At 41.4% G+C, this 27,216-nt stretch overlaps 1 protein-coding gene across 7 annotated transcripts; it reads left to right on the top strand.

Annotated features, from left to right (window-relative positions):
- The first annotated feature begins 1,440 nt into the window (after positions 1 to 1,440).
- On the top strand, positions 1,441 to 26,849 carry LOC103479433 (transcriptional repressor p66-alpha). 7 transcript variants are annotated; one of them, XM_008433841.3, is made up of 11 exons: positions 1,441 to 1,627; positions 12,627 to 13,141; positions 16,641 to 16,773; positions 17,395 to 17,523; positions 18,080 to 18,157; positions 18,257 to 18,376; positions 18,664 to 18,861; positions 22,173 to 22,434; positions 22,550 to 22,974; positions 23,098 to 23,356; positions 25,640 to 26,849. In XM_008433841.3, the coding sequence occupies exons 2-11, from the start codon at positions 12,630 to 12,632 to the stop codon at positions 25,777 to 25,779; spliced, it is 2,256 nt and encodes a 751-aa protein (XP_008432063.2). In that variant the 5' UTR covers positions 1,441 to 1,627; positions 12,627 to 12,629; the 3' UTR covers positions 25,780 to 26,849. The 7 variants fall into 7 exon arrangements, with proteins under 7 accessions (XP_008432063.2, XP_008432065.2, XP_008432064.2 ...); XM_008433843.3 differs by lacking the exon at positions 1,441 to 1,627 and adding an exon at positions 1,796 to 1,940; XM_008433842.3 differs by lacking the exon at positions 1,441 to 1,627 and adding an exon at positions 1,801 to 2,002.
- Positions 26,850 to 27,216: the final 367 nt, after the last annotated feature.

Here is a 27,216-nt window from a genome sequence, read left to right as displayed (position 1 = left end):
TGGTCAGAGTATTTCCAAAACTAGAGCTCCCACTATCTAGAAAGAGAGGGTCTAAGGAAGGAATGGCAGTGACCTCTGACAGGGTCATGGGCAGCCATGGCCCCCTGATGCATGTAGGGAAGTGAAGGCTGGCTGTGTGGTCTGATCCAACAGACGATCTGTATTTCAAACACCTGGATAAGTTGAGATTGTTTTCTGACAGACGTCAGAACACAAAGCACATTACACATTGTTGCGTATGCAGACATGTCAGAGTACCCTTGCTGGCCAAAAGGTTATATATACCTGGTTACTGCATAGTCAAAGCTTTATTGTTGTATCAATACCACAAAGTGAATCTCTTAGATTAAATTTTCTTGCTTTTGTCCTGTATGAGCCCAATAGCACCACCTAAAGAAAGAGTAAGTGGAACTGCTTCCACTGGACAGTTATGTTTATGATATCTGTATATTAAATTCATCAAAAGTTGAGTGGATATAACTCTTTCAGGGATCTGTTGGAATATAAACATTCTGGCAGTTTAGTGGGTTTATTCTTTCCTTCTCTTCTTACAGACTCCGTTTTATTGGTGATTAATGAAGGACAAGAGTAGGCTTAAGAATAAGGAATTATATTATCTGTAAAGAATATTCCAGTTTGGTTGGACCTTACAACGAGGACGAATAATGTGGAAAAGAACCTCAAACCAGCTTTTGGGTTTGGTGGAGGATCTGTGATGCTGAGGGTGTGCTTCTCTTTAGAAAGCTGTGGGAATGTTAGTACCAAGATGTTGGTATGAGGAAATTTCAAATAAGAAACAGATAGACTGTTAAAAGAAAGAAAGTGATAGTAGGTTGTCACTGAGTTTTAATCAGGACATTGATCAAAAACAAAAGGCCAAATCAGCACAGAATTGCTCCACCGAACTTAAAATTTGCAGACTTTCGTGCCATTCTACAATGGATTTGTGGCATGTCTTATCTTGGATATATGTTTTGGCTTAATTGGTGATTGTCTTTGGTGGCTAACAGAACTTTCTCCAACAACTTACACTAAAGTATGAAAGAGAACCTGTGAAGTTGACCTCTTTTTCTTTTAAAGCTTTCTGAAGCATCTTTAAGTTTGCACTAGTGGGTTATTTCAGGTGACACCCCAATGGCCTCTTCCACTAAAATGTAGTGCTCTGACAGTATAGCTTAAGTTCCACATCTTGACTTGAGGTTGCATTTTTATGATGAGAAAATAAGTATTTGGGGGGGGGAATCTTTAGTTGTACTCAAATGCTTATTCTTCTCACTGTGACATCCTGTGTGTCTGAGTGTGAGCGTGTGCTTTTTAGTCGCTGGTCCTGCTACGGGTCACTCCAAAGACCCTGACATCTTGGCCCCGCTTTGGCCCTTGGTGGCCACCAGCTTACACGATGTTCTCCGGTCGCCCTGGTACGCCGAGGTGCGCATGCCCACTAAGAGGACGCAGCGGCTCCATGTGTGTTGAGGCGCATTATTTGGCAACAGACGCGGCAGCGGGGAGGGCCGAAAAAAAGAGGATATCCCCTGGATTTCAAAAAAGCAACGATTTATCGAGGTTAACTGCAGATTAAACATTCCCTCTTCGACCATCGGCGAAGAACGGGCGACAAAGCTTCAAAGTAAGTTGACTTATGCGGAGCTTAAGTTTTTTTAGTGAGTGGATCGAGGGGAGCCTTTTATTCGGACTCGACGAGAGGAGCCAGGTTTTCCTCCACCTATCTGTGACGATAAAGAAGCTGATGGGCTGTTGAAAAGTAACACTTCTCCGCAGAGCCAAAGGTTGAGCGCTGAGGAGAGAGATAGAGAGAGAGACGGGTGGGGGGGGGGGCTCGCTCAGCCGAAATTTAGCTTTATTTTACCCTTCCTCAGGCTCGCCGGTGTGTAAATGTGACAGCCGGAGTTGGTTCCGTGCGTTAGAAGTCGCTAGATGAGGTGAGGATTACAACGTTACACCGCCAGCGGCTCGTCGGCGGCAAGCTCACTCCGTGGGCCCGGTGGGTGAAATTTATGAGTTCCGAGTGGAAGATTTTACCTCGGGAGGAGGCAAACAGGTAAACAGTCCCAGCTAGAGTCGAGCAATCCCACTTTCAGGGCTTTACGGTGAAAGTTTGTGCCTCCTTTCGAGCTGTCCCGCATCGGGGTGCAGCCAGGTCAGCGATTCGGGCTCGGTTCTGGTGGTTCGGGTCACAGTGTCGAACAGAAGCTGGGATGAAGGACTTTTACTAGTTGGAGTCGAAGTGTCTGTCAGCTGATGCTGCTCGGGCATTGACCGTGTTTTGTCCGAAGCTAAAGGGTCTTCATGTTTTTGTTTGTGCGACCTAGCTAACGTTAGCTCGCTAACTAATAACACCTCCTCCGAGGCGGTGTCAGTAATAAAAAGCCGGCTAGTTGCACATGTACTGTGGGCTGGGTTTAGGTTTTAAAGGGCTGTCTGTGGTGTTGGACGGTGTGGAGGCTGCTGAAACGGTAATGGTGGACGCGGCTGCCCGCTTTTAAGCCCCGTGGCACCACCGTTGGTTCTGCTATCTGATAGCTAATCTTCCTACTTCTCTCTGTGACAACTGTAGTCTTCCTCCTCTTAAAGCTGAACACACACACACACACTCACACTCGCTCGGTGACACACGACGCACACACTCCCACTCCGCTTCTTCCTCTCAGCCAGACAGCCACACACACACACACACACACACACATTTCTCCACACGAGTTTCCAGCGCTTCAGGACAAAGCTGTATCTCAGGGTTTTCTTTGCCATCGAACCGGTTTATGTAAAGATGTTCATCCCTAGCTCATGATGACGCGCTAAGGTGGATTTATAACATTTAATAATGGATGATTGAATATGACGGAAGCCGGCGGGAACCACGTTCAGCATTCAGCAACACGCCATGAAGACTGGTGTCTGCTGCTCTTATATTAAGTTATAACAACTTTTTTTATTTGCATTCATGGTAAAAACATAAATGCTATCCTTAATTTACAAAGTTATATCATGTTACAGCTGTTTGTGGTAGTATTTGGCCATTTTATTGTATTTTATTTGGATTTAACGTAACAGACAAACACAAAGGAGTGCTTAAATGTGGTTTAGGGAGAATCTGGAAAGTGTGTTGATGTAGTGAGTTAACACTGTGGACTCACCGTTCTCTTTTGTTACAGCTGTGGGTCTTTTGGGTGTATTGCCACCATCTTTGCACATCTGCAAACTGAAACCATTTTCCCCATTCATCCTCGCAAAGTACTTCAAGCTCAACCAGATTTAATAGAGAACATCTCTAAATAGCCATTTCTAAGTCTTGCCACAGATTCAAAAGTAGTTGTAGGCCTGCCTTGTGTTTATTGCCATCCATCCTCCCATCATCTTTCCATGTCTATTCCTGCTGCAAAAAAATCCCACTGAGAGCATGGTGTTACCACCGCCATGTTTCTATGTGGATGTTGTGTATTTTTTGTGATATGAAGTGTTGATTTTATCCACATGTAACATTCTGCACGTAGCTCAGACAGCTACATCTGCGACCAAGTACTACATGGTGCGTTGTAAATTGGGCATCTTATTGCTTTCTTTAACTATGGCTTTTCTTCCATTAGTTTTTATGTTAGCCGATTCTTTCACCTGAGCTGTACATCTCTGCAGCTCCTCCAAAGTTACCAATGGTGTTGTGGACAACCATTATTTGGTAGAATTGCAGGCGTACCACTATTCAGTTTAAATCAGGAATGACGTAGCTTGAAATTTTACAAATCAATAGTTTTGGTTCAATTTTTTATTTTTATTTTTTAAAGCAACAGCTCAAAACTTTCCATCCTGTTTCTAACTCTTGTGGGAAGGATTATAAAACCTAGCTATCAGTTCTGCTGAGTAATCAGTCAGACAGTGTTTAGCCTTTTTTATCGGTCATTATTGGATACTTAGTACTACAACCAGATTGCTCCAAAACACAATCAGCCTTTTTTTCCCGTCAGGATCCAGAATAAACCATCAGTTGTTTATCTGAACAAAGGCCGTGTAAAGTTTTGTTTACATGTTAACAATATGCCAGCTGTTGGAAAAGGCCTTGCTTTGACCCTGGTTCTGTTGTATTGGACTACAATACTAAGTGGAAATTTGGCGCCGTGGAAGTATTGTCCACCCAGGAGTGCTGGTTTTGTCGTCGTATGAACATTAAAAATGGGAGTCAGAAACTGCTCATAAGTTCTGACCTTCCCAGAAAGCACCATTCCAGCGATCACACATGATTCAGGTCCAGCGCTGTTGTGTAATCATCCATGCTTTCATAAAGGGTCATCTGCTGGCCATATTTTAAGTTGCTGCACAGCACTGCTCGGGGTCACAGGTTGGCTCTGCGGTCAGCTATGGAAAGTATGTTTGATATAATTCATTGTATAGACAGAGCCGGGTCAAAAAGGTTCTCGGAAAGGAATTTTTTTTTTTTTTGCAGGCGCTGCAGTTTGACGAGGTGGTGTGGCTGCATACTTGCTCTCTTTTTGAAATCTTTGTGTGATCCAGTCTTTGGGTTTCACAGGCTAGAGGTCTGTCTGACTGTAAATAACATGCTGAGCACATACTGTGGGTTCGACTGAGGATCTGAGAGAGACAGTATAAACACTCACCTCCAAGCAAGAAATGGGAGGAAATGTGCCACAATAGCAGCCAGGTGAAAGGTTGTGCATGTTGGAATGTTGAAATCTGCTGGTGAAAACTGCAACTTCATTACACAGCAGATATTAGAGAGATGTTAGGTCAAATCCACCATCACTCAAAAGTGGGGACGAATAACGCGTTACGCCTCGACCCGCGGCGTAGGTTGCAGTATGATTTCTAAAACGTATCTAAATATGATAATGTTCCGCATCACTGGTGTAATGAGGAGGGACGTGGCGGAGCTGATGTTTTCCACAGAGTAAGCCCTGTGTTTATGATGCTACTGTACCTTGAGCAATGAATACACATAGAAGCGAGGGCTGCAGCAGAACTGCGATCTTTTTGTCTCTTTTGTGTGTCTCTGCACTCAGCCTTTTCAATGAAGTGACTGTAGAGCAAAACAACCACCATGCAGTTTCCTTCACTGCCGTTGCATTAAAAGGAACTAAAAATATCATTTTTAATCATGAGCATTAGTTGGCAATGACACTGCAGAAAAATGTATTTTATAAAGTCCCTCAAAAAGGCTAGTATTGAGAATATTAGGAGAAATATCTTGATTACTTTAGTGTAACTGTTTTTATTTATTTAGGAAGGGATAATCAATACAGCTGCTGGTAAAATAACATGACTTATTGATTACAGTTTTAATATTTGTTACATGCGAATATTTTTGCTTCACAGCAAAAATATTGAATAAAAAGCCACAAATTTAGTGGTAATCTTCAATTAAAACTTGTTTAATGAGTTTGGCTGAGCTACTCTTTAACTACAATGAATATCCTTATATTTAATAAGCTATCTTTTTGCTTGCATTAACTATATTTAGTTTTTGCACCCACACACATTCCCAAGACTGTCGGTGTGAAGCAACAAGTTGGGGAGGGGCAACACCGTGTTGCTCTATGCTCCAAACTAGGAGTGCACCGATAAATCGATCCTAATTTTCTTAATTTTGGGAGATTGGAGGTTGGCTGACATTTACATGGGAAGCCAATCTTATCCACCGATCCTAATGGCCTCTTCAAAGGTCTGAAAATCACTTGGTGTCCTATTTTGAGCTAGGGCTGACCGACAGATTATCCAGCAGGTCACGTCGGCATGTGCACTGTTAACAATAGTCAACCTGCTGTTGCCAACGTAGTGAAATGTTGCTATATTTAAAAAAAAAATAAAATAAAAAAATCAGCATGGGCAGGCTTTTAAAAAATTGGTGATCCACCACAAAACAGCAGTCGGTGCGCCCGTACTCCAAACACTAGGACTTCAAAACATCAGCAGTGGTGCTATTGGAAGACTGAAGCAAACCTTAGAAATAAAAAGAAAGTTTGGTGTACTTTGATACCTGGCACTGGGCCATGCTTGTTGGTTAATTACATAGACTGACCAGAGTTGCTAAGTGGCTGTTACTTGACCTGTTTGGTGAATGCCTGGTAATTTTCGGATGCTACCTGACCACGTTGTATAATTTACACACCGCCCACGCTGCAGTTTACATCACACAGAGTGACACAGTCGGTAATATCACTGCCTGATCCAAGCTATAAATATTTCTGTCATTAATCTCACAATTTGTTGAAATGTTTTTTGCATAATTCTGTCCTGAAAACCGGAACAGATCAGCTCAGAGCATTATCTCTACTTAGCGTCCATATTAATTACTCGCATGTTAATTGTCGCTGCACATTAAAATTACCTCTGTCCAGTTGCAGTAAGAGAAACTGCAGCCCAACTTTCATCTAAACAAGCCCTGCTTTGTGCTGGATGGGTTAGTTTACTCAACAGGTCGCAACACTTAAAGCGCAGATTTTTCAGTTTGCTTTTATTAAAAAAAAAAATGGGGTGTTAAAAAAACAAAAGTCGGCAAGTCAGACATGGGGAAGATCTGGAGAATGGCAGTGTGCTTCTATTCTTGACGATGGCTGTGATGACTACGATTTGCAGTAACTGCAACAGCAGCTATGCAGATGTTGTCCACATGTTTGTTTGAAGCTACCATTCATGTGTCTCTTTATCCTCCCAAGAAGGAGTTTAGCAAAGTGGTGAAGAGGATTTACCTAGTCAAAGTATTTCTTTTAGGTTTGGAGACTTTTAACTTTATGGAGCTGAAAATATATAGACAGCAACATTCTTATTGGATGTCTGTTAGCACGTGATTATCTTTATCATACTGAATGAACTCTATATGTTGTGTAAAATGGTTACCTTTCAAATAGCTGGCTACATATTATAAACATCCTTTGACCTTTAAACACCTCACCAATTCAAGTTTTGCCAAACTTGAATAAAAAGTATTTCTATCAGGATCAGCTTTTGAAGTTTCGATCCTAGACGGACCAAACTGAAAATTGTACAATTACAGTCCATGATAAGTCTTTGGTGCATTTTTAGCCCTTTCCGATTGCGTTATTGCGGATATTGATTATTTCCATTTTATTTGTGATTCAATATTTCGAATCACAATATTTTGTGTTTTTCTCATTCTAAACAGGTTAGCAGCACACATCTGAGTATTCTGCGCTAAAATATCTTTTTACAGAGAAACGTTATTTTTGTACACATGGTAAAACCTTAAAGCAATTTTTAATCCAGGTGTTGCATGCATCTTATCTATGCAATGTAAAAGCTGTATGTTCTGCTTGGAAGAGAAACAGAGTTCACAAGGTGTTTCTTTATCCCCTATCGAGAAATTTGCCTCAAATGCATGTTAATAATCTGAATAATATGCGTCCTCGTTAGCATTTCATTGTTCCTGAAAGCTGTTTGAGTATTTTCATCTTGTTTGAATAATTATCAGGGTAATGTATGATAGACTGGACAGATAACTGTGCTGCGACACTTTAAGAATTGCACTTCCTGATTTCAAAGACTGCATAATCGTGAAATGGACTATTTTGTTGGGGTTCTTGGTACATTTGTTGACAAAGGCTGTTTGATCTGAACTCTGGCTACATGGTGAAGTTATGTTTTGTTGGGAGTGGCTTCTAGGGACTTTTTTTTTTCTTTTTAGGGCGCCTGTGAGGTCAGTTTCTTGGTTGGGGTCTGCGTGTGTGTGCGCGTGAGGTTCAAGGAATTATATGTAAACTGCCACGGAGATGAAATGTGAGACCTGTCAGCCATTCACGTCCCCCATTACAAAGATAGGTCTGGTGTCCGTGTAAGGTTGAGGCGGTTGTACTGGCATGTCCTGTGTCCAAACTTCTTCTGGCAACGTCATCCCCCTGCCACAGACCCCCCCATCTACCCCAAACCTCTGAATCTATCAGAATCAAAGCAGCAAATCAGCACACGCGCACACACACACTTTATAAAGACTCTGTGTAGAAGCTCCACTCTCACTCCAGCACCTGAAGGGTTAACAAAAGCCTCAGCCTCTCTCCGTCATACACACTCATATATACACACACACACACATACACACACTAGACAACCGGTTTAAACCGGTTCCCAGGAAAAGTGCTTTGTGTGTCCCACTGAATCCTGGGAAGGGTCATGTCATGTGTGTCTCAGTGATGTCAGAGTATTTAAAAAAAACTTCATCAGCTCTAGGTTATCGGATGGTTGCCTTGCACACTGGGCTGTGGCACAGTGTGTATGTATTGTATAGGTATGCTTTGAATACGCCAACTGGACTGGATGCTCACCACTGTAACAACTTGGAGCGGAGAAAGGGGAGGGGTCAGAAGGTCTGGGCAGCCAGGTTGCCGGGGTTGGTTGTACTCATTTGTTACCCCACTCTCAAAAGAAACAATAGTTTCTTGTAGAATGACTCCAGGCATGCCTCGACAGATATGAAGGGCTGGATCCTTTTTATATGATTTGAATCATAGCTGTGCAGCTTTTTGCATCTTGGGATCATCATCAGTGACTGCTGCAATGTGTTTGAGTCTCACCTGCTGTTCCTGTTCGACATCTAGTGACCTTTGAGCGGACCCTTTCTTATTGCATCATGTGATGCTGGACAACACGTGTTTACCTTTTACACATCTGTTAATGGCTAAAGTCGATCCAAGGTATCTGCAAATGCAAAATCGCATAGTGGTTCTGCATTAGACCTGAGTATTTATTATTTGGTTCAGGTTGATTTTTAAAAATCGGAATATCATGATAAAATGTTGTTTTTCAGAAAGTCAAACTCGTGTATTTGTTTGATCGGGTGGCAGTGGCATCAGGTCCAGGAGGGTACATTTTAAAGTTTCATGATATTTAAATTCAATTCAAACTCTGATTATTATTACAAGTGCTCAAGTGTAGGCTGACTATAAAAAACTCTTGCTCAATTTGTTTACATTTTTCTTGAATACCTGTATTACCACTGATGACAGATTTATTGTCCGTTCACCCAGTATCAGTGGATTCAGTTTATGTTTTGATTTTCTGGTTATGCTGCAAGGTTTGGCTAAAATTTGTAGGTACATTGTAGGAAAATATGTGTTGGCACTTTTAAACAACTTGTTGGAATGCATTCATGAAGTGTCAACAAACTATACAAGGAAAATACGAGGGAAGAAGAAAGGAATGAGTCAGAGGTTCAAACCCTGTTTCTGACTACATTCATCCGGATGCACCATTGACGTGATACTTTATAAGGTTTTTTTTTTCCTTCATCTGGCCACTTGCGTGTGTATCAAAGTGATCCAAACCTTAATATCCAAGTGAAATGGTTGTTATAATGACTTGCCAGTTTACCAATGGAAAACTATCTTTTAAGACATGCTTCTTCTGAATTATGCTGCTTAGGCGTGTCATGATGAGCAATAAATCTATTAATCGCGTGATACATTAAAATGAGGGCGATAATTTCCAGTTGCATGCTTGCTTGTTTTCGTCTCTCTCTTTCTACCAAAGACACTGGATGACAAAGAGTGGATTGAGTTATTCCTCCCCTTGTTTCCTCGGAGTACAAGGAGCAAAGTCGCTCCTTCTCCATTCATTGTCTGTTGCCTTCCTTCAGCTAAGCGACCGGTGGAATTTGTACATGTGAAATGTTGATGTAGACGTACGCACACGGGTTAGCGACGCAACACAAAGTTGAAAAATGTAAAGCGCTTGTTGCACACGGTACGCGATAGCGACGACATCGACAAGGCGCGCACTGTCTGTGGACGATTGAGATTTCATAGTCAGTTCTACCAATTACCCACAGTTCTCATGACAAATTCCTTCATTTCCCACAATCCGAAGCCAATACTAGCAAGTTTGGGCTAGTTGAGTGCCAAGCCTGTTTCTTCACCATCGGATCAGCTACACTGGGCCGCCAGTCTGTCCGATACAGGTCCTTGTGACTGGTTACAACGACTTTTAACCTGATCTGCTCAGTGTGACATACAAAACAGTTGTTTCCCACAAAGCACTGATAGGTTCGGCGGATATTTGCTTTGAGTCCGCCTTGAGCAGGCGCAAACCTACGCGGAGTGAAGTATGCCCAAGTGCGTGGGAGCAGGGCACTCCATAAATCTGCCTTTATTGGGAGAGTGGCACCAATAAAGGCATTTTGGAAAGATGGACGTTAGAAGTCCTGTGTAAAGAGACTGCAGATGTGAATTAGCTTATCCTATAATCTCTTGCATCGCTTCACATGGTGACATTTATGTTGAAGCTGTACAGTGTCCCTTTTTTAGATAAAGTTTATTATTACTATTTTAAAGCCATGTAGGGGACAAAAATGTGCTTTGGTCAAAAGACAAAAAGTTTTAAATGTTTAACTTCTGCAAAAAGTGTTTGAGTACTGACTTGGTTGGGGGAAATGGAAAAAGATGGACTCCACACTTTTCAGATTTTTTTTTTTTTCTTTCTTGTTTCAAAATTTTCATTTTCACAACTATGCTCTGTTTTGTGATACAACATAAGTGGGACTAAAATTTAGTATGGTTTTTGCATGGAAAAAAAAAAGTGTAAGTGGTCTTGAGCCTACTGGGGGGGGGATTCCAGATTTGAGCTGGGAACATGGTGATGGAGGGCATCGTTACGACCAGAGTAGCAGACATCATGTATTGACTGATGTGGTCCGCCGTCTGCCTGCTTCTCTCTTATTTCCGACATGACAGGAGGGATTCAGAGCAGTCTGTGTCGGGGTTAATGTGTGACACTGCGTGCCATGTACTGGAGCACTTCTGCGAGGGCACTCTGTAATGCTCGTCTGTGTGACAGAGAGAGAGCTGTCTTTTGTCTTTGGTTCAACTCCGGGTGGCGTTTTAGCATCTGATGGGGTAGAATCTGCAGTACGGGGGACAGCTCTGTGTAATGGATCTGGTGATCATTTGTCCCAGAGAAAAAGGTCTGAGATGCACAAGCTACAAAAAAATGCTTAAATTAGGAGTATTTTTTATTTTTTACTGAAATTGTGCTTAAATAGTCCATCATTTAGTTTAGTCGATGTGATGGTAATGTTGTCATGTTAGCTGTCTGATGTCTCACTCCCAGCGTGTTTGTTCCAAGTCATTTTAGGAGAAGGGAAAAAAAAACAAACTTGCAGCACTTTAATTATCCTCAGATGTCTTGTTTCTTTCTTCTTCTTCTTCTTTTTTTATTTTGCACGTAGCGTTGAACACTTGCTAAATAGTACCATGTTTGCATCAGATTTTCTTACTTTGGTTTTTGGTTCAGACTGAAATTTGGATAATTAGATGTTTCGGAATTACTCTGGAGTCAACATCTCGGTCATGTGACCGGGCTGCTAATCCAACTTGCTTTGTCTTGGGGCCATGTCAGCGTGGCTCTGTGCCCTGCTGCAGATTCAAGGTCAGATTTGTCTCCAGCAGTTGCTTAATGGTAGGTGTGCATTCAAAACAGAGTCGGGAGAAAGAGGGAATCATATTGTGGGAGGTAATCCCTCAGTAATGGAGGTCTGTGGTTTCACAATGACAGTTAAAGAGGAGGAGGTGACAGATTAGATTTCGCTATTGTGATCTGAAATGATTATATTAATGTATTTAGTACAAAAACATGGATTGTGCTGATAATGGGTTTTCTTTTAGGTCTGATTTGCAGATTTTTTTAATGTTCTTCTAATGGCCAGAAGACATTAATCAAAGTTGCTCACATTTTAGATTTTTGACCATAAATTGCATTTAGTTCCATCCTAAATTTGTTTTTGTTCATTAATTACTTGAATTTTAATATCTTAAAGTGATTTTTGTTGACTGGCTGTCGTACTTTTGGCTCACCCTTAAGAAATTCTGCTCTTGACTTAATTTTCTTAGGCCTCCTTCTATATCTAGATTAGTATATAGTTATTATTTATTTTGTTTTATTTGGTTGCTTTATGTTTCACATTTTATGTAGGTCTTAAGGTTAAATCATGAGGGTTCTAAAAATTCACACTTGACTCGCATTCAAGATATTCTTTTCTTGCCATCATCCCATTATAATAATTACCTTAAAAATATTATCCACACCATGAATGTGTGTCAAAATGAGATTATGTTAAGTTATATTAGCATCTTAGTGATCAGCTCTGTTGGCGCCATGTGTATTTTTGTAGACCCAAATGTCAGCTCTTTCCAAAAGCTTGCCAATATTTCCAATCCAGCATGTCCATAACAAACAAAAGTTGAAGGCTCCAACTTGTGTCTTCCGGGCTAGAAAATACCTTTAAAATAGCTATATGTAAAGCTGACGTGGTTTAAGAGAAATAGACGGACGTGAAAAGAAAAAAAATTCAGAAAGTATTGAATTGAAGTGTAAAAATATCCACACATTAATATTCCATCTTTACTCTGAGTTATTACACACTCTCTTATTGGAACTGTCAAACTGATGTTAAGTGATTAAACTGGATTTTTCACAGATTAATTGCGTAAAATCAACCTTTTCTATAGACCTGATGTGATTTAAATGTTTGCCATTACTTTTAAGTTGAGCTCAAATGAATATTCTAAGTTTTAATTATTATATAACTCCAAGTTATTATATAACCTTGGTTTGTGTGAAAGTGGAGCAGCTAAGTTAATGTTTTTTCTTTTCCGCAGGGGATGTCTGAGGAGGCTGTCCGCCAGACTCGCAGCCAGAAGAGGGCGCTGGAGAGGGAGGCTGCCCCACAGTCTGTGGACCTCTCCAATGTTGACAATGAAAGCAAAAAACCCAAACTGGACCCTTCTGAGCCTGCGTCCGAGGCACAAACTAAACCCAAGCCTGACCTTTTACTGGGACAGGACGCTGCGAGCCGGACTAGACTCGGATCAGATCCCGAAACGGAGCCGGAGCAGAGCCGCTTGCCGTTGCCGTTAGTGTTACCCCCGACTTCCCAGTCGGTGAAGGACGATCGGGATCGGACACAGAGACACCAGACGGCTGAGTCCGGCTCAGACAATCGAATTCACTGCAATGACAGAGCGAGGACGGAGCCGACTGCGGACCAAAAAAGCCGGCTCCGGCAGACCGAGCCGAAGGCCGCAGGTGGGATACTTGCTGCAGGCGAGGTGAAGGCAACCATTAAAGTGGAAGTGCAGACAGAGCAGCCTGTGGACATGAGCACCGCCACAGGGTGAGACACAAAACAAAGCAATGACGCTCTCAAAGTTTTTATTTATCGACCATTTTAGGTTATTTTGTTCTAACCAAACAGTAGAAGGCATTTCAAACCTGAAGGAAAACTTTGATAGTTTTGCAGTGTTTCGTTTAATACCTATGCAGTCCATGCACTTCCAAATATGGTAGTTTTCTATTTTTTCTTGGTGAATCTATTTCTATGGCTGCTATTCACACCAGATGTCTGTAGCAAAACAAGTAAACCTCACAGAAAAATAATGAAAACGGATCAATTCAAAAGTTATGTATAATAAAGGGCAGTGGTAGAGAGAATAAGCCTTTTAACACATAAACAGATTGTTTTCCTTCTTAAATGATTTTTTTCCTAATTATTGTTCTGGTAGTGCCAACTTCAAGATGTCTCCTAAATGGAGGAACTAGTCACATGAATTGTGTGTTTTCGACCCATCCTTCCAAACAAACATCCATATACTCTGATCTTTAGCTCTTTCCATAGATTTTCAATTGGACTCACGTTAGGTGAGTGACTGGGGCATTTTTTTCATCTTCATATAATTAAATTTTTTTCGAAAACCAAATGAGTTCCTTTGGTTGTATGTTTAGGACATTTTTTTGAAAAATCCATGTTTTTTCGCCAGATTCCTATAAAAAATATCCCTCCTTCAGCTACATGAATAGCATGATGAGAACACCATGATGGTCCCCCAGTGGCCTTCTAACTTTACTGTTGATCTGGTGGTTTGTGGGTTGAAAAGAAAATCACAAAAAAGAAGTTATTCTTTTTTTTGATGTGTGGATATGTGCTCTTTGGATATCCAGTTTGACACAAAAGATGCTTCAGCGTAACTGAACTCTACTAATGTGTGGGAGATGCTGAGTTTGATCTCTGGCATGCTTTAAACTATTTAAAGAGATCACAGTTAGGTTTGGTCAGAAAATAGTCAATCGGATTCTGTTTCTACAAATGCCGGGGTGCTTGGACTCGGAGAATGCAAGTCGGCTGTGTGTGTGTTCACATGGCGATGCTGAAGACTGGTAGGTCTGAGCAGCCTCCACCTGAACAGTGCAAGCTGTGCCAGGTTGTCAGCACTGTTATAACCCTCATAAAGCTAACTGAGATCCAGATTCCTTTACCATTCCTGCTCAGGGCTGCATCACTGGACAGATCGCATCAAGATGAACAGGCTTTTTACTTCATCTTTAGACTGTAGAGCACAGGGTGAGTTGGATTGAACCAACTCACAGGTAAAAGAGGTTTGAACTAAAATGTGTCAATCCTTTCTCTATGTTGGTTTAATAGGAGCAAAGTGAGAATTTTAATTTTGCCAAATTACAAAGGAAGTGTCGTGTGATTGGATGATAATTTCTCAGTATTTCATGCCTTTGTCCAATTGTTCTATTGCAGACTTTTAAATTAGCCTTTTCTTCAGGAGTGAAATTTGTGCAGTGAGCGTTCATAGTGGGCATTGCACCTTGATGTTATCAGGGAAAAACTGCTAATTCCAGGTCTTTCTGAAGGTCACCCCAGAAGGTCATTGGCTCTTGGAGCCTCTTGCGATAATTGTTTGGCAATCTTGGGAGAAGCATGTGATTGTGGCACGTTTAAGATGAAATAGCGTTCTTTCCACTTCTGAATTTTTGCCTTAATGGTGCTCACTGGAATTTCCAAAAGTTCAGAAATATGCCTTTTAAAACGGTTGCATCACTACGTTTTGCAACTTCAGGGTTAGGAAGGTTTTATAAGAACAGTTTGCTTTACCCATCATTACTTGGTGCATGTGGGATACCTTAGTAATGAGAAACCTTTTTATAGACAATTAGTTTGCACAAAACCAATGAATATTAACCAGTATGGATGAGAAGCAGGATTCCTTTCTAAGTACTGACAGATTCAAACTATTCTCTTGGCTTTCTGTGTCTTTCTTTTTGTTGTTGCAGCTTTTAATACTTCTGCCCTATGCGTTGCTTCTTTACTCATAGGTTATGGACTAATTCGTGTCGATTTCTTTTGCGCAAGTCACATGGCTTGTTCCCAACATGTGGTGTGAATTTCATTACACATTTACCGAGGCAAAGCTTCGATGCGTTCAACGCTGGTTTTTTCCAGCCGTAGATCCTGATGCCGCCGAGGTTTAACTCGTGTGTCCGATCACATGAATGATCAGTCGTTTCAGCTTCAAAAGTTATTTTGTTCCCTGGAAGACTGCCAGCTACTTTGGTGCCTACTTTATATTTCTTTAAACCTCACTTTTTGAAGCGTTAATTATGTGAACATATAAAGCTGTATTGGGACACCTCAGTAGCCCTTATGTTGCTTCTGACTCTGTTTTGATGGGAGGCTAAGCGTGGGGGTGCATCTTTTAGTCTACCTCCATTTTCCGTCAACTCTTCACCTGAACCCTAAAAACTCCCCTCACACAAAATGAAGCCGTGTGTCACAAACTGGTTCCAGCCGGCTGTTGCCATGGTTTCCACCGTGGAAGGAACAGGGGGGAGTTAATGTGTCACGTGACGCTGACTTTGAGGTCATGTGACTTCTTTGGAAGAGTCGTGATTAATCCACAGGAAGTGATGATGATGGCGCTAAGCCCCTGAGGAGAGATTATTGCGCGCACACACACACATATACACACACACACACACACACACACACAAGGAGGACAGCCAGTGGAGGCAGTCAAGAAAATGTTTATGCCTTGTAGGAATGTTTAATGTCTGCAATCATTGCTTATTTTCTGGAAACATTTCTACACCGGTTTGGTTTTTGAGCAGATAAAAGTGATTAAAACCCTGCAGCGGAACCCGTTACTTTGCATTAGAGGATGAGCGGAGGGTTTGAATAAAATATGTGCAACAGTGTGGTTTAGCAGAGCGAAGGCTGATCGCCATGGGTAGATTCATACTCTCTTCTGGATCTCCATTTCCTTTCGTTTTCTTTGCATTCTTTGTGTGACGTATTTAGCCCCTGTATGGGTCACTCCCAAATGCCTTAGACGCCTGTTTTTTTTTTTAAACCCTGCTCTTGTCCCATTTCAGAAGGAAATGGGTTCTCTCTAAAACAGCCGTTTCATTGTGACTTTAAAACGTTTTCTGGAGCTTTAAGGGACTCCGTTGCCCCTCCTTGGCATTTAGGTGTATTTGCCTCTAGTTGGAATAGCATAGACATGATCAGACTTGTTAGATTACAGTGGAGCAGATAAACCTGTGATCATAAAGTATAATTGCTGCAGTACAGCAGACCTCCTTGAAGGAAAATAGTGGGACGCCATTTGAATTATATTAATCCCGTAGACTTTTTTTTTTTTTTAAATAATAAAAATGAAAGTGGGATCTCTCGGCGTATACATGCAGGATTAAAAGCTTCTCTTTGTAGTTTTTCATGGCGTTCTTGGAAAAACATTTTAACGAGTCTCTTTCACTTCTTCCTTGGAGTTTGTACTCAAACGCTGCTGAAACACAATGCTGAACGTTGCTGTCCTTCCTTTGACTCGCAGTATAAAAAGGGAGAAGCGTCCCCCGTCCCCAGAAGACGACGACGACGTCATCATCTTGTCCGACAACGACTCCCCGAGTCCGCCGATGAACGGCCTGAGCCACTTCAAGGAGCTGGACACGGACCTGCTCATGGTTGGACAAAAACACACAATGTTTACAAGTTGCACATTTACTATAATTAGCAAAGGTATTATTGAAACTCGTGGATTTTATTGAGGGGGTGGCAGAGTAAAGGGAGCTGAATCCAAGATTATTTTTTAGTAAAAAAAAAAAAAGAAAATATTATTTTTCTGCATGACTTTGTGTTGGCCAATCACATAAAGTCAAATACAATACACTAAAGTTTGTGGAACCGTAACAACAAAATGAGAAAAATGTGTATTTGCGCTTTTAAACTGCATTTTGCTACAATTTTATCTTATTTTAGGAATTAAAATAATTCCTAAAATTATTTCAATAATTGTGGCCATTATTGTGGAGACTAATTGGATTGTAAAACATGGCAAGTTTTTTATCAACCACTTCAGTCTTTTTTTTTTCATACAATAGTAAAAATACATTAAAAGGTGTAAACAAACAGATAATTCACTGCCTTTTCTTAAATAAGGAACTAAACATTTTATTGTTACAAATAATAATAATGCAACATTCCTTCAGTGAACAATTGATCATAGTAGAACATATTTACACACCGTTTTTTGTTTTATCTTGCATTCAAAATGAGTGACTTTCTGATTTTACTGTTGTGTGCAGAAGAGCAGCCCGGCGGAAAGAGAACGGATCATCAAGCAGCTGAAAGAGGAGCTGAGACTAGAGGAGGCCAAGTTGGTGCTGCTGAAGAAACTTCGACAGAGCCAAATTCAGAGGGACACTCTGCAAAAGGTAAACGATACGTTTCGCCAACAGCCACCGTGCCTCTCATCTCGCACTTATACCTGAATAGATGTTTAGCTGCTCTTCCGATGACGTCTGAAGCACGGGTTCATAGTGTCTCCACTTGTATTGGGGATGACAAAGACGGTAGCCAAGGCTTCCTGTGAGATTGTCCGTTTCTAGTGAACCTGAACGAGGCCGAGGTCGGGTTAAACGTGCCACTGTAAGATCAGAGGAGTTGGAGGGGAGAGTCAAGATTAGTCATCCACTGCAGGTCAGTGTGGAGCCAAACATAATGAGTCACCAGAGAAGCATCTAAATATTTCATGGTCATGTATTTATTTGATTTATGAAATAATTAAACATAGGTGTGGCACCGCCCATGTTTATGACTCCTTCCTCAAAAAGCAATACAAATCTGATCGAGGAAACCGTTTTGAGTTGATCAGCAGTTACAAAAACGGCGTGTTGGATTTCTGAAAAAGCGCCACATACATGATGAGCACTCTGTGTCTGCTTTCGTTTTTTTTTTTGTGGAGTAATGTTGTTCTCTGTAATTCTTCAGCCCTCAGGTTTATCCGGTTCCTCTGCTCCTCCTCCTCTAATTCGAGGAACTATCACAAGCAATAAAGGCTCTCAGCAGGTTAATGTTCTATTTTCCTAACATGCTTTTTGGCTGGTAATTGGCGTTTGAAGGACAGTCATTGTTCATCTAACATCAGTGTTATTTATCTCTGACCAGATTTTGACAGGAAGAAGTTTAGGGACCGTCATCCCTCCCCCTCTGGTCAGAGGAGGACAGCAAGTGTCGTCCAAACATGGCTCCCAGATCATAATGCCGCCTCTGGTTAGAGGGGCGCAGGTAAGACACGAGAGTAACGATAACCTCAGTGGTACCGTATTAATCTGTCTGTCCTTGTTAGGTTTGTTGGACATATACAGTCTAAATATTCAGTCTTACTGCTTGCAATTGGGTCACAAGTGACCAATTGGAAAGTAATTATGATAATTAGAACTTATCTCTCTTTGCACCTCTGTCTCTTTGTGTATGTTCTCTTTGCTTTGGTGCTTTTTATGTCCCCTCCTTTGTCCTCCGCTTCCCTCATCCATGACGTGACTCCGTGTCCCCCCTGTCATTGTCCTGGTTAGCCCATCTCCGTGTCTCCACAGCAGATCCACGCTCTCCGCCAGCAGCAGCAGCAGCAGCAGCTGGCGGCAACCGGAGGTTCGGGATCAGGCCCCCCTCCTCTGCTGCTGGGCACCAGGAACTCGGCCACCACGGCCCAGGGACAGAGAGGCATGGTCCAGTCGGGCCTGATCCGGGTCGGCAACAGTGCAAACGCGCTGGTTCGTATCTGTCAGGGTCTCCGATTTGTAATATAGGAAATAAAAGGTCGAGATAAATTTCTTTAAACTGAAGCACAGGTTTTAGAAATGGAAAATAAAGCAGGTTTTGAGTCACACTGTACTTGTTTTACATCCTTAGATTGACTGACAGCCAATAAAGCACAACCAACGGCCTACGGTCTTTAAGTAGGCCGTTGGTTGAGAACCTGTTTTTTCTCCCTTGTTCAAGTAAAGGTACAGTCAAAATGGAAATATAAAAAATAAATACTCATGTAAAAGTAAAAAGGCTATAGAGTAACTGATGATCGGATCTGATTTCATATAAAAATTTGCATTTTTGTTTATGCAAATTCATAAACAAAAATGAAAAACGTATAGATAAAAAATAAAACCTTACACATTCAGGCAGAAGAAATGCTTTTCCCAGTCATTTTTCAATAATATACTAAAATGTATACTTGTGGTGGGATAACTATTGATGGATGGTTAAAACAAGCTTGTTCTTTTTTCTGTTAAGTTACTTGGATTGGATAAGATACCGGGAAATTTTGCTCAAGTAATAGTAGAAATACTTTATAACAATATGACAAAAGTAAAAAGTAGTAAAACGACTCCTAAAAGTAATTTTTTTTCAAAGTTACTGAACCTTAGTGTCAGTATGGAACTTGTATTTAAAAAAAAATAAATCTTGTTTTTCGGTCATGCATTTGTTTTCCTCTTTTTTATTTCACATATATTTTTTCAAACGTGATATTCCTATGCTGTCAATTTTAGAATTTATCTACTTTTTTCCCATCATTTGTAGGTCAATATTTATTTCCATTTCCTCTCCTCTACTCCAACATGCACTTTAATTCTCATGCTTTAAGAGCATGGTCATAAAAACTGTTTTAGACATTAAACAAAAACTAGGACATACGAGTAATTAATGAAATTAAATAAATCAATTTAACGACACTGAAAAAAACAAAATGTTATCTATTTTTGATTATGGAAGTTTTAGTCCTCTATAAAGGTTATCTTTTCTCTAGATTAAAATATGTGGGTCAGTTTGCCTTCCTCAGTTTGTATCCCCATCCTCATCAAGACATGCCATAAGTTCTAACCTTTTCCATGTTGTGCCCATATTTAAAAATTGTATCAAGTTTAATTCTTGGAGTAGTTGTTGTGCAGTATGGCGACAAATAATCATAATTGTTCCAAAGTCTAACACATAATCTAATTCAACAGTAGGAGCACGGATTGTGATTCCTATCTCCATTTAGCCCAAATACCAGTCACCAAACATACCAAAGTAGCTCTAAATCACCGCGATACATTAATAGTACACGGAGGAGATTATTAAAATTAAATTTAAATCATTGTTTGTTGAAGCGTACATAAGACGAAACGGGTACGAAGAGGCCAGATCGACCAAGGTACGAAAAGGCGAGGGGAGGAGATGACCAGCACCCGCTGCCGTTAGCTAGTCAGAATCATCACTGTAACACCTAGTTGCACCTGCTTGATAAAATCGATTTAACGTGTGGGGGGGGTTACATCAGTTAACGCGTTGGCATGGTTACCTTGCCATTAGAGGCAAGGACGAGAGCTAGCTAATCTTTTAAACAGACGTTTGTTCGTCTGATTATAATCGCGCTTTGAACGCTTAACGCTTCGCTATTGGTAAACATGACTCAGCTACCAATTACTGACTTTTTCCGGAGAACTGACGGGCAGAAAGTAAAGGTAAACCTGCAGGACGTGAACCAGAGGAAGCTAACGCTCCGACTCCGTTTTCACCTTGCTAACCATATCCAAGGCGCGGAAGTTAGCATCGGGTCAGAAATTTTAAACGTATCGCTTGAGTAAGGGAGCCGTTTGGACAGCAACTCATGTTCAAAACCTTAAACACCTAAAACCAGCTAAACTGGACTCAGTCATCCAACAGTGCACACAGATTATTTAAAATATGATTGAGAGTGTGAAACCTTTATTCGGTGTGTGGACGCACAAAATAGGAATTTCCCGTGCCTTAATTAGGCACCTGGGTAGCTTGAAAAATGATACTAACACTAGTCAAATATGACCTGAATTTTTTTTTTTTTTTTAAGGGAATAATTTCCATTGAAACTTGGGATTTATAATTTCCACAAGGTTGTAAAGAAACACATACAAGGTACCTTTGGTATTTTTGTTTGGAATCTATTATGTAAACAATGTCTTAAATAACATTGGTTTTGTTTTAAGAAATTTGTAAGTAGTGTGTAATAATTTCAGGTTCAATAACTGAGCTGATTTGTTTTACACTTTACACTTACTTACTTACTTACTTACTTACTTACTTACTTTACACCAAAACACTCAAATCTTCTGTCTTTTAACAAATAGATTAAATGTTCAGCTATTTTAAAACTGGGATTTGAGCTGCACAATTTATGAAAATCCCAGCTGTGATTGTACATTCTGTAGTACAAAATAATGCTGGAAATGATTCTTGGTAGGTCAGTAGTTTTTACAGTTCTGTGTTGCTCATACTAATATTTTTAGCAGGTTTTTCACTACCTGCTAATGATTTTGGTGACCAAGATGTAAAAGCACCCAGAAAGGACTGAGAATGTGGGTCAACCGCAGTCAGCATCTTCATCAACATATTCAGTAATATTGCAGTTGCATGATTTTCTAGTATTATTAATCTCTACTGGGAATCTTGCGTCATTTCAATATAAGCCAATCCACAGTTTACTTGTTTAGGTGTTTACCAGTATTGTAATAGCTCAGTCATTTTACACGAGCTTTAGCATCTTGGCTGCTAAAATACACACTTGACGTGAGCACAGAGGGGAGTTAGACCCTCCAACCAGCCAAATAAGGTCGTTGCATACAGAGATCGAATGCAACTTGTGATGTTGCAATCATTAATACTGCAATTAAAATTGTGATCCAGTATGTTTTGCGGCTCAATCCCAAACTAAAACAGTTTTCAGCCGTCTAATCTAGAAATTGATCGAGTGGCACTATTATGCATAAAAAAATTTTGACAATATGATAATCAAATCTTTTCACTAAAAATGCATTGAAAGTTTACACTAAAGGGACTTTTGATGTCTAGAAATGATCCTTTTTCAGATAAGAATTTTAAATACGTGTCATGTCAATGATGGTGGTAAAAATGTTGATCGGTTTAGGTTTTAAACAGGCCTCCGCTGATCTGCGGGGTGTTGTTATTTTAGCGTTGTGAAACAAAGAACCATTTCATAACTGTCACTGCTCACAGTAATCAAAGCCGTTCCTGATGATTAGCTCCTTCCTGCCCCTGCTTGTTTACCAAGGCGTCTGCATCCGGTCTGAAGGCCTCCTCCTTGGGAAGCGGTGGCGTTTCTGTGGTCGGTGTCAACGACTCTCCAGCTAGCCGCCAGGCTGCGGCTAAGCTAGCCCTGCGGAAACAACTGGAGAAGACCCTGCTGGAGATCCCCCCACCCAAGCCACCTGCACCAGAGTTTAACTTCCTGCCCTCTGCAGCCAACAATGAGTTCATCTATCTGGTGGGACTGGAGGAAGTGGTGCAGAACCTGCTTGATACCATCCACAGAGGTCTGTTAGCTAGATAGAGGGATAGTTTTTTTTTTTTATTATTGCAAACCATTCTAGTCCATGATTTTGTTTTTCCCATCAGTCCTAAAGAATTTCCCCCTCCTTCCCTACCCAGGAAAAACTGGTGTGCCACTCTCTAAGCAAGTCATCCGAGACCCTTTCATCTGCACCCAGTGCAATACTGACTTTACCTGCCGCTGGAGGCAGGACAAGGCTAAAGGCGGGGTCGTGCTCTGCGAAGACTGCATGTCGTCCAATCAGAAAAAGGCGTTGAAAGCTGAGCACACCAATCGTCTGAAAGCCGCGTTCGTCAAAGCGCTGCAACAGGAGCAAGAGATAGAGCAGCGCATTATCCAGCAGGTGTCCTCCCCGGTCTCCCACAGTACCTCGTCATCCACCTCATCTGCCGCCTCGTCACTGAAGGCAGAGCAGCTGGTGTCTCAGCAGCTGAAGCAGGCTCAGGCCAGAGTTTCCTCCCTCCAGCACCACCACCAGGCCAACAGGGGAGCCAACATCCTCCATCATCACTCCATTAAGCAGGTGTGGGGGAAGAGGGGGAGACAATGTTTTTATTTGCATCTAAAAAGAAGCGCTTGTTTAGCATTTAGTTTAACATTGTTAAATGTATGTGCGAGTCAAGCTGTCCGTTTCTGTCCGCCTCAGAGCTCACAGGGCCACCTGTCCCACGGCGTCTCCTCTGTGGGGATGAGGGGCGTCCCCCACTCGTTCTCCTCCTCCTCGCAGCTGCAGAGTGCGGTGGCGGCCGCGGCTTTGGTCAGCCGGCCAGGTAAGCACGCCCACGTTTCCCACCGCTCTCTCCAGAGTTCAAAGGTGAGCAGCAGTGGGATCAGCGGCGGCAGGAATGTCAGCGGAGGTAGTGCCTCATCAGCTGCATGGAAGAAGCAGAGCAGCAGTAACGCAGGTAGACCCGCATTAAAGCCAGCCCAGCTCTGGTGCCCGACATCTCCTCTCTTTCAACTCCTGTCTGGTCCAAAAGCAATCCTTGAACACGTTTCGTCCAAATTCTAATAGTGCCCAGAAACACATTAAGTGGAAAAACATTAGCTGAGATCAGAAAGACAAAATAACACGGGAGGAAATGTTTTCGGACAAGGCAAACCCACTCTGGAGTTCCCTTCCTGGAATTGATCCTGTTTTTCCTACTTTAGTCCCCTGGTTTTGGTGAGCTCATGTTTTTCCTGGGTGTCTGCTGTAAGGTGTGTTAGAGTAGGAAATCTTTCAGTTTTTTTCCCAACACGGCGGCAGTCGGAAGTTTACAACATGGTTAAATTATTTATTTCGCCTTTTCTATTTTCAGTGAGGAATACGGTTACACCAAAAGTTAGAGAAAGAAAACTCATTCTAATTTATACAAGGTGACAAGTTATTTAACCCCAAGTGATGCAGCGAGTAGCTTCTTATTTCATGTATCATCCTGTGGTCCTGGAAAAGGTGTTAAGGTGTGTTTTAGAGGGGCCAAATCATCAGCATGAAGCAGAGAAAATTCTGACGAGATGGAAGAAGCTACAAAATTTGGGTTGTGAACCATCAAACACGTTGACAGAAACTGGAAGAGGGAAACCATCGTCTTTGAGAAGGAAATGTGGTCAGAAAGGAGTCCTGAGTAATCAGTAATTATTTAAATGTTTGACATCAAATTGAAGAAAAAGGAGCACTAGAACTCACTGATATTTTTAATAGCGTAAAAGCATTTCCACACACAGTGGGAAGGAAACTCAAGAAATTGGGACCAAACAGCTTCGCATCCATAAGAAAACTACTAGTAAGTTAGGCTAACTGGAGAAAAAAGCTTCAGTTTGCAGGGGATCATAAACATGAGCGATGGAGGGAGGTCATGTGGTCCGAGTCCAGATTTACCCAGAGGGAAAGGCGCATCAGGGCAAGAATGATGCTCCCGTCATGCGTAGGGTGCACCGTAGCAGCTTGTGGGGGCAGTGCTGTGATCTGGGGTTGCTGGTCCAGCTCCAGCAACATAAGGACGTCAGCTGACTACCCGAATACTGAATGATTTGGGTTTTCCATCAGTTAATTATTCCTTCCCTGATGGCGTGTTCAAATTCCAAGAGGACAATGCCAGAACTCATCAGGCTCAAATTGGGAACGAGTGATTCAGGGAACATGAAACGTGATTTTCACACATACGTCAACGACCGTCAATTCAGACCTTAACCCCATTGAGTAGCCTCTGGATGTGCTGAAGTGAATCTTCTGACATTTCAGACATCATCAATACAATACCACAGTGAATGCATGCTACAGTCAAAGCTAAAAGAGGCCCAATTTGGTAATATGTTAAACTAGTTTGTTTGCTTTGACGATGCTGGCCTTTGACTACAAAACATTTTTGTTTCATATTTCTGGACTTTCTGAAGGCTAACTGCTAGCCTGCTAAACGTACTCCAAAGCCAGTTCTGATTGGATCATTGTCCTGTTGAGTCACCCAGTTGTCTGCAAGACTCAATTGTTTAATCCAAACTGTGACCCTCAGATGAAAGGGTTTTTCTTGGATTATTCAGGAGCAACCCAGGAACCACTAATGCCCAAGTCTGCCACGAACTAGAAACTTTTGTCAACGTAGCATCGATTTCCAAAGGGAAGTGAGATCAACACGGACTAAGAGGGCATTGCTTCCACCACTGACATCCTCAATCAGGACAGAAATATTCCTTCTTTGGAGGGCTTTTATGATCAAATGAAGACAAACGATTAGTCTGCAATGTGGAAAAGATGTTGGATGAATTTACTTCAACTCTACTTAAAACGTTGGGACATTTAAATAAACATCAGGTCAGTTCCCAAAGAGTCACCAACATAAGTAAACTCTGTTTCTGGCAGGAAGAGTGGTCAAGCATCCAGGCATAAATATCATGCCACAAGCTAGAAAGCATCTGAACGAGGTGCCATTTGCAAATGAGCATTTGGTAACATCATATCATTTACACATGTGTAAATATTTATTAGATTTGATCCTGTACGTCTTAAAGAAAAACTCTTGGACCCAGATCTTTTTCAAATTAATTACCTGAAAAAAAACAACAAAAAACGAGTGTATGTAAACTTCTGACTGCACCTGTGTTTGCCTGCGCATTGTGGGGACTTTGGGTGGCTTTGTATTCAAGTAGTCGTACTACTCCACCGATTTCTCCTCAACCAGCTCCGCAGACTGACCGCTGCTTGTTCGCAGGAGTGACCATGGCCTACGTGAACCCGAGCCTGACCGGTCACAAGACCTCGGCCACCGTGGACGCCCGTCAGAGGGAGTACCTGCTGGACATGATCCCCTCTCGCTCTTCCATCTCGCAGACTGCAAACACGTGGAAATAACTGCATAAACGGCGCCCTGCTGTTCAGAAATTGTGTCCAAGCTCCTCTGCTCCCGATAACCTGGTCCGCAGCGCCCCCACAGGACTGTTAAGCAGTTACAATCTCTCAAAGTGAAGAAACGTTCCTGAAATCTCTTTGTAAGATTTTATGTTTTAGTTTTCATTATTCTTGTCGTTTTTATTTTTGACGTTCACGCTGTTGTTTTGGTAATTATGGACAAACCATTTTTATTTGAGTGGGTCAAAGAAAAAAAATAAATAAAACGAAACAATACTTGAAGGGCTTTCCATGAGCTCTGTCCTTCAGACTGAGCAGAGAAATGGTGTGAGAAGAGCTTAAGATCTGCTGTTAAAGAGAAAAGTATTGAGATTTAGGGTCATCAGCCATTGTGGCAGTCAGATGAACCCTAATTTTTGACACTTGAATGGTTCTAGTTGTAACCCAGGAGTTCACATTAAACAAAATGCATTTATTTTAGGTAAAATCACCAAGTTGTAAAATTTTCATTACATCCTCTCTGTGTAGTTAAAGGTTTGAATTTACGTTGTATTTACAGTAAGTTATTTTGCTTTTGACTGATGTTAAAAATCGCTCAGTATGGAAGTGGTTTCTACTGAGTTTATTCTAGCTTTCTTTTGTTTTTTTGTTGTTGTTTTTTTCCTGTTTGACAGCATGCCTATCCTTACGCCCGTTTTGCACCTTAGCAGAAGAAGCGCGGTGTCATTGCTTAACTCATCTGTAATTACCATCTACTTATTTTATATTATTGTCAACATTGTACGATTTTGAATATGTCGTCACTGCAAACTCTTGACGGAGCTGAATTTTCTGCACTGGAGCCAGAGCTCCTGCCTCCAATAATTCAGAATCCATGAAGCTGGGTAGATGTTTTTTCTTACACCTCCCAGCTACCAAGACTTGGGACTGCACAAGAACATCCAGAATTCCTCACCATCATGAGTAAATTTCTCTGCTTTCCAAAATCTTTACTGCATTGTTCGGAATTATGTTAAAGTTTATTTGGTTTACCTTTTCTTAGCTCCTAAAGAAATAAAAATATACATTTTAAATGGCTCCTGTCTTTTGTGTGTGCGTGTGTGGGGGGTGGGGGGGTTGCAACAAACTAATGTCTGGACATTTTATTAGTGCACTGGTTCTGTTATTCAAAGGCTTTTTAAAAATGTTTTTAAAAATTAATTTCTAAGCAGCCATTTGTGCACCAAAGTGCCAGAGTTGAGCAAACAAGGAAGTGAATTATTTTCCAGTACAAACATGGATTGTTGATGAAAGAACATCTAGCTGTCGTCTCACCTTTGCAGCTATTGCTAAATCTGTTAATGTCTAACTGGATGTATGAAGTCTTCAGACATGCCTGGTTTGTCTGACTTGTTCCATCTTATTGGATTTAATGGACATGTTGCAGGTAGTTGAGGGTCT

Source organism: Poecilia reticulata, chromosome 17, assembly GCF_904066995.2.
Source record: "Poecilia reticulata chromosome 17, P_reticulata-male-v2, whole genome shotgun sequence".
Taxonomy (NCBI): Eukaryota; Metazoa; Chordata; class Actinopteri; order Cyprinodontiformes; family Poeciliidae; genus Poecilia; species Poecilia reticulata.
Note: the sequence above shows the minus strand (reverse complement) of the source record. Positions and strands in the feature narration are given on the sequence as shown.

Excerpts from the sequence above, each read along its gene's own strand:
- LOC103479433 (XM_008433841.3), top strand. The coding sequence starts at position 12,630 with ATGTCTGAGGAGGCTGTCCGCCAGACTCGCAGCCAGAAGAGGGCGCTG. Across the intron at positions 18,158-18,256 it reads GCAATAAAGGCTCTCAGCAG|ATTTTGACAGGAAGAAGTTT; the intron begins GTTAATGTTCTA and ends ATCTCTGACCAG. Across the intron at positions 23,357-25,639 it reads GCAGAGCAGCAGTAACGCAG|GAGTGACCATGGCCTACGTG; the intron begins GTAGACCCGCAT and ends GCTTGTTCGCAG.